Source organism: Moschus berezovskii, chromosome 1, assembly GCF_049115385.1.
Source record: "Moschus berezovskii isolate FMDL1 chromosome 1, NW_MosBer_1.0, whole genome shotgun sequence".
Lineage (NCBI taxonomy): Eukaryota > Metazoa > Chordata > Mammalia > Artiodactyla > Moschidae > Moschus > Moschus berezovskii.
The window spans coordinates 165,399,346-165,405,271 of record NC_142460.1 but is presented as its reverse complement, the minus strand read 5'-3'; the positions used below and the strand labels follow the sequence as shown (position 1 = coordinate 165,405,271).

Genomic DNA, 5,926 nt, shown 5'->3' with positions numbered 1-5,926 from the left:
TCAGCAACAGGGCTCCGGGGCTGAGGCAGGGACGCAGCAGGCCAGGCGGGAGCGTGCGGGCCGGCAGAGCAGGGACACGGAAGAGGCCGGGCGGCAGCAGCTGGGCTGGCAGGAGGAGGCGGGCACACAGCAGGCGGGGCGGCACACAGGGCGGCAGAGGAGGGACACAGAGGAGGAGGGTCTGCAGCAGGAGGAAGGGGCTGAGCAGGGGGAGGCCTCACAGCACACGGGCCTGCAGCAGACAGGTGTGCAGAAGACGGGCCTGCAGCAGATAGGCCTGCAGCAGACGGGCACACAGCAGGCCTGCTGGCAGGGGGAGGAGGTGCTGCAGGAGGGCTGGCAGCTAGACTGCTGGCAACATGAGGAGGTTGAGCAGAGGGAGGTCTCACAACAGACAGGCCTGCAGCAGACAGGTGTGCAGCAGACAGGCTCACAGCAAGCCTGCTGGCAGGGGGAGGAGGTGCAGCAGGAGGGCTGGCAGCTAGACTGTTGGCAACATGAGGATGTTGAGCAGGGGGAGGCCTCACAGCAGACAGGCCTGCAACAGACAGGTGTGCAGCAGACAGGCGTGCAGCAGACAGGTGTGCAGCAGACAGGCCTGCAGCAGACGGGCACACAGCAGGCCTGCTGGCAGGAGGAGGAGGTGCAGCAGGAGGGCTGGCAGCTAGACTGCTGGCAGCACGAGGCCGGGCAGGAGCTGCTGCAGGCTGGCTGGCAGCAGGGGCTGGACTCGCAGCTCACTGGGGCGCAGAGGAGGGTCAGGCGGGGGGCTGGGGTGCAGCAGCTGGGGGCGCAGCAGGGGGGCTCGCAGCAGCTCTCCGGACAGTCGTCCACCTGCCAGGAGGAGCCGGTGCAGGAGTCACAGGACCCGGGCAGGCAGACCCGGCTGTTGTAGCTCAGGTCGCTGGAGCAGACAGACAGGGTGGAGGCGGCCATGGTGGAGGTGGTGGGGCTGGAGGAGGTGTGAATGTGTGTGAGTGTGAGTGTGTGTGTGAGTGTGTGAGTGAAGTGCTGGGGATGTCTGCTTTTATACTTGCCCTGGGCATGCGCGTGGCCCTAGTTGGAGGCTCCCACGCTCTCCCTTCCTTGTTGCTGTTTGGAGCTGGTTGCACGAGACCCTCATTAGGGCTGCTGTGTTTTCTACAACTAGCTTTTACTCATTAAACATGTGAGTACCTTACGAGTCTGTTTTCCCATCTGTTCTTTGTTTGACTCCAGAAAACTTGTGGAGAATGCAAGACGCAAGTTTCTGCTGAATGACTGCCAGCGTTCCTAAGTCACGTTCACGGAGGGAGGGGCTGAACGTGAGACAGGTTCCCAGCCACTGCAGCCACACCCCACTTCACGCCAGCCTCGACAGTGTGAGAATACATAGGGAAAGATGCCTAGCTTTACCGCAGTCCAAATTATACCTAAGAGCAGTACTAAGAAGATAAGTTGTGAGCGAAATAGTAAACTTGATCAAAGAATACACACAACATATATCCACTGGGACCCGAGAGTTGTGAGCAAGAAACTCAGAGCTGTAGACCGAATCGCCACTCTTTCTGGATCAATCCATCACTGATGTCACTTCAATCAGAATCCAAAAGAAATATTTTTGGCATATAAAGTGAAGATATTGAACTGCTAGAAAATATTTGCCATATAAAATTTGAAAGTCTTTACAACTAAAGCAGGATATGATACAAAAGGATCAGACACAAACACATAGTTCATTCAAATTTCCAGTCAACGTACGAAAAGCTACTGGATGTCACTGATAATTAAAGTCTCTAAATTAAAACACAAATGTCCCACCTATAAGATCAGCCGATTTACAACACTGATAATAGCCAGTACTGCACAGTCTGAGATCCTCACTCTTTAAAAATTAATGTGAACTTTTCGCTGAGCTGGGTCTTTGTTGCTGCATGAGGGTTTTCTCTGGTTGTGGCAAATGGGGTTTACTCTTTGTTGCAGTGGGCAGACTTCTCTTGGCAGTGGCTTATCTTCTTGTGGAGCAGTGGCTTTAGGACATATGGGCTTTGGTAGTTGTGGCACGTGGGCTATTCCCAGACCAGGGATCAAACTTATGTCCTTTGCATTGGCAGGTGGATTTTTAACCACTGGATCACCAGGGAAGCTCTGAGGGCCTCCTTGTTAGAAATCCTTAGCAGGTATGTTTTTTATTACATGTAACAAATAGTATAAAATTAACCATTTTAAAGTGTTCAATTCAGGGGCATTTAGTACAGCCACAACATTGTACAGCTATGACCACTATCTAGTTCCAGGACATTCCCAAAAGGAAACCTTGTAGTATTAAGTAGACCCTCCCCAGTCCCTGTCAATCACAGCTCTGCTTTCCGTCTCTATGGCTTTGCCTATTCTGCACATTTCATATAAAAGGAATCACACAACAGGTGGCCTTTTGTGTCTGACTCCAACTTGGCATACATGTGGCATACATGCCACTTGTAGCATACATGTGTACTTCATCCTTTTTTATGACTGAATAATATTCCTTATAAAAATAGATGACATTTTATTTATCCCTAAGTCGATGAACTCTATCAATCAGATCTAGTCCCTTAAATCTATTTCTCACTTCCACTGTATAATCATAATGGATTTGATTGAGGTCATATCTGAATGGTCTAGTGGTTTTCCCTACTTTTTTCAATTTAAGTCTGAACTTCGCAATAAGGAGTTCACGATCTGAGCCACAGTCAGCTCCTGGTCTTGTTTTCGCTAACTGTATACAGCTTCTCCATCTTTGGTTGCAAAGAATATAATCAATCTGATTTCGGTGTTGACCATCTGGTGATGTCCATGTGTAGAGTCTTCTCTTGTGCTGTTGGAAGAGGGTGTTTGCTATGACCAGTGCATTCTCTTGACAAAACTCTATTAGCCTTTGCCCTGCTTCATTCCGTGCTCCAAGGCCAAATTTGCCAGTTACTCCAGGTGTTTCTTGACTTCCTACTTTTGCATTCCAGTCCCCTATAATGAAAAGGACATCTTTTTTGGGTGTTAGTTCTAAAAGGTCTTGTAGGTCTTCATAGAACCGATTAACTTCGGCTTCTTCAGCATTACTCGTTGGGGCATAGGCCTGGATTACTGTAATATTGAATGGTTTGCCTTGGAAACGAACAGAAATCATCCTGTCATTTTTAAGATTGCATCCAAGTACTGCATTTCGGACTCTTTTGTTGACCATGATGGCTACTCCATTTCTTCTAAGGGATTCCTGCCCACAGTAGTAGATATAATGGTCGTCTGAGTTGAATTCACCCATTCCAGTCCATTTTAATTCACTGATTCCTAGAATGTCAACGTTCACTCTTGCCATCTCCTGTTTGACCACTTCCAATTTGCCTTGATTCATGGACCTAACATTCCAGGTTCCTATGCAATACTGCTCTTTACAGCACCCGACCTTGCTTCTATCACTGGTCACATCCACAACTGGGTATTGGTTTTGCTTTTGCTCCATCCCTTTATTCCTTCTAGAGTTATTTCTCCACTGAGCTCCAGTAGCATACTCTGGACGGAGGTTCGTGACATTGTACAGGACACAGGGACCAAGACCATCCCCATGGAAAAGAAATGCAAAAGAGCGAAATGGCTGTCTGAGGAGGCCTTACAAATAGCTGTGAAAAGAAGAGAGGCGAAAAGCAAAGGAGAAAAGGAAAGATATAAGCATCTGAATGCAGAGTTCCAAAGAATAGCAAGGAGAGATAAGAAAGCCCTCCTCAGTGATCAATGCAAAGAAATAGAGGAAAACAACAGAATAGGAAAAACAAGAGAGCTATTCAACAAAATTAGAGATTCCAAGGGAACATTTCATGCAAAGATGGGCTCGATAAAGGACAGAAATGGTATGGACCTAACAGAAGCAGAAGATATTAAGAAGAGGTGGCAAGAATACACAGAAGAACTGTACAAAAAAGATCTTCACGACCAAGATAGTCATGATAACGTGATCACTGACCTAGAGCCAGACATCTTGGAATGTGAAGTCAAGTGGGCCTTAGAAAGCATCACTACGAACAAAGCTAGTGGAGGTGATGGAATTCCAGTTGAGCTATTTCAAGTCTTGAAAGATGATGCTGTGAAAGTGCTGCACTCAATATGCCAGCAAATTTGGAAAACTCAGCAGTGGCCACAGGACTGGAAGAGGTCAGTCTTCATTCCAATCCCAAAGAAAGGCAATGCCAAAGAATGCTCAAACTACCGCACAATTGCACTCATCTCACACGCTAGTAAAGTCATGCTCAAAATTCTCCAAGCCAGGCTTCAGCAGTATGTAAAACGTGAACTCCCAGATGTTCAAGCAGGTTTTAGAAAAGGCAGAGGCACCAGAGATCAAATTGCCAACATCCGCTGGATCATGGAGAAAGCAAGAGAGTTTCAGAAAAACATCTATTTCTGCTTTATTGACTATGCCAAAGCCTTTGACTGTGTCGATCACAATAAACTGTGGAACATTCTAAAAGAGATGGGAATCCAAGACCACCTGACCTGCCTCTTGAGAAACCTGTATGCAGGTCAGGAAGCAACTGTTAGAACTGGACATGGAACAACAGACTGGTTCCAAATAGGAAAAGGTGTACGTCAAGGTTGCATATTGTCACCTTGCTTATTTAACTTATATGCAGAGTACATCATGAGGAACGCTGGGCTGGAAGAAGCACAAGCTGGAATCAAGATTGCCGGGAGAAATATCAATAACCTCAGATATGCAGATGACACCACCCTTATGGCAGAAAGTGAAGAGGAACTCAAAAGCCTCTTGATGAAAGTGAAAGAGGAGAGTGAAAAGGTTGGCTTGAAGCTCAACATTCAGAAAACAAAGATCATGGCATCTGGTCCCATCACTTCATGGGAAATAGATGGAAAAACAGTGGAAACAGTGTCAGACTTTTTTTGGGCTCCAAAATCACTGCAGATGCTGATTGCAGCCATGAAATTAAAAGACGCTTGCTCCTTGGAAGGAAAGTTATGACCAACCTTGATAGTATATTAAAAAGCAGAGACATTACTTTGCCAACCAAGGTCCGTCTAGTCAAGGCAATGGTTTTTCCTGTGGTCATGTATGGATGTGAGAGTTGGACTGTGAAGAAGGCTGACCGCCGAAGAATCGATGCTTTTGAACTGTGGTGTTGGAGAAGACTCTTGAGAGTCCCTTATACTGCAAGGAGATCCAACCAGTCCATTCTAGAGGAGATCAATCCTGGATGTTCATTGGAGGGACTGATGCTAAAGCTGAAACTGCAATACTTTGGCCACCTCATGCGACGAGTTGACTCACTGGAAAAGACTCTGATGCTGGGAAAGGTTGAGGGCGGGAGGAGAAGGGGACGACGGAGAATGAGATGGCTGGATGGTATCACCGACTCTGTGGACATGAGTTTGAGTGAACTCCGGGAGTTGGTGATAGACAGGGAGGCCTGGCGTGCTGTGATTCATGGGGTCGCGGAGAGTCGGACACGACTGAGCGACTGAACTGAACTGAACTGAACTGAAGTCGATGAACATTTGGGCCATTTATACCTTTTGGTTAAAAAGATGCTTGCTCCTTGGAAGAGAAGCTATGACAAACCTAGACAACATATTAAAAAACAGAGATATCACTTTGCTCGCGGAGGTCTCTATAGTCATGTATGGATGTGAGAGTTGGACCATAAAGAAGGCTGAGTGCCAAAGAATTGATGCTTTTGAAGTATGGTGTTGGAGAAGACTCTTGAGAGTCTCTTGGACTGAAAGGAGATCAAACCAGTCAATCCTAAAGGAAATCAACCCTGAATATACATTGGAAGGACTGAAGCTGAAGCTCCAATACTTTGGCCACCTGATATGAAGAGCTAACTCTTTGGCAAAGACCCTGATGCTGGGAAAGATTGAGGGCAGGAGGAGAAGGGGACGACAGAGGATGAGATGGTTG

At 47.2% G+C, this 5,926-nt stretch overlaps 1 protein-coding gene across 9 annotated transcripts; it reads right to left on the bottom strand.

The window, feature by feature from the left end:
* On the bottom strand, positions 1-936 carry LOC129548012 (uncharacterized). 9 transcript variants are annotated; one of them, XM_088828605.1, is made up of 3 exons: positions 565-936; positions 351-441; positions 1-215 (listed from the first exon to the last, which is right to left on the bottom strand). In XM_088828605.1, exons 1-3 carry the CDS (start codon positions 934-936, stop codon positions 1-3), a joined length of 678 nt encoding a protein of 225 aa, XP_088684731.1. The 9 variants fall into 9 exon arrangements, with proteins under 9 accessions (XP_088684731.1, XP_088684688.1, XP_088684794.1 ...); XM_088828562.1 differs by having other exon boundaries at positions 1-303; positions 397-834; positions 883-936; XM_088828668.1 differs by lacking the exon at positions 351-441 and having other exon boundaries at positions 1-303; positions 535-834; positions 883-936.
* Positions 937-5,926: the final 4,990 nt, after the last annotated feature.

Bases quoted from the DNA above. Each gene is read 5' to 3' on its own strand.
- LOC129548012 (XM_088828442.1), bottom strand. From the start codon at position 936: ATGGCCGCCTCCACCCTGTCTGTCTGCTCCAGCGACCTGAGCTACAAC. The intron at 523-564 runs GTCTGCTGCACA...GTCTGCTGTGAG, and splicing joins CACCTGTCTGCTGCACGCCT to GCCTCCCCCTGCTCAACATC.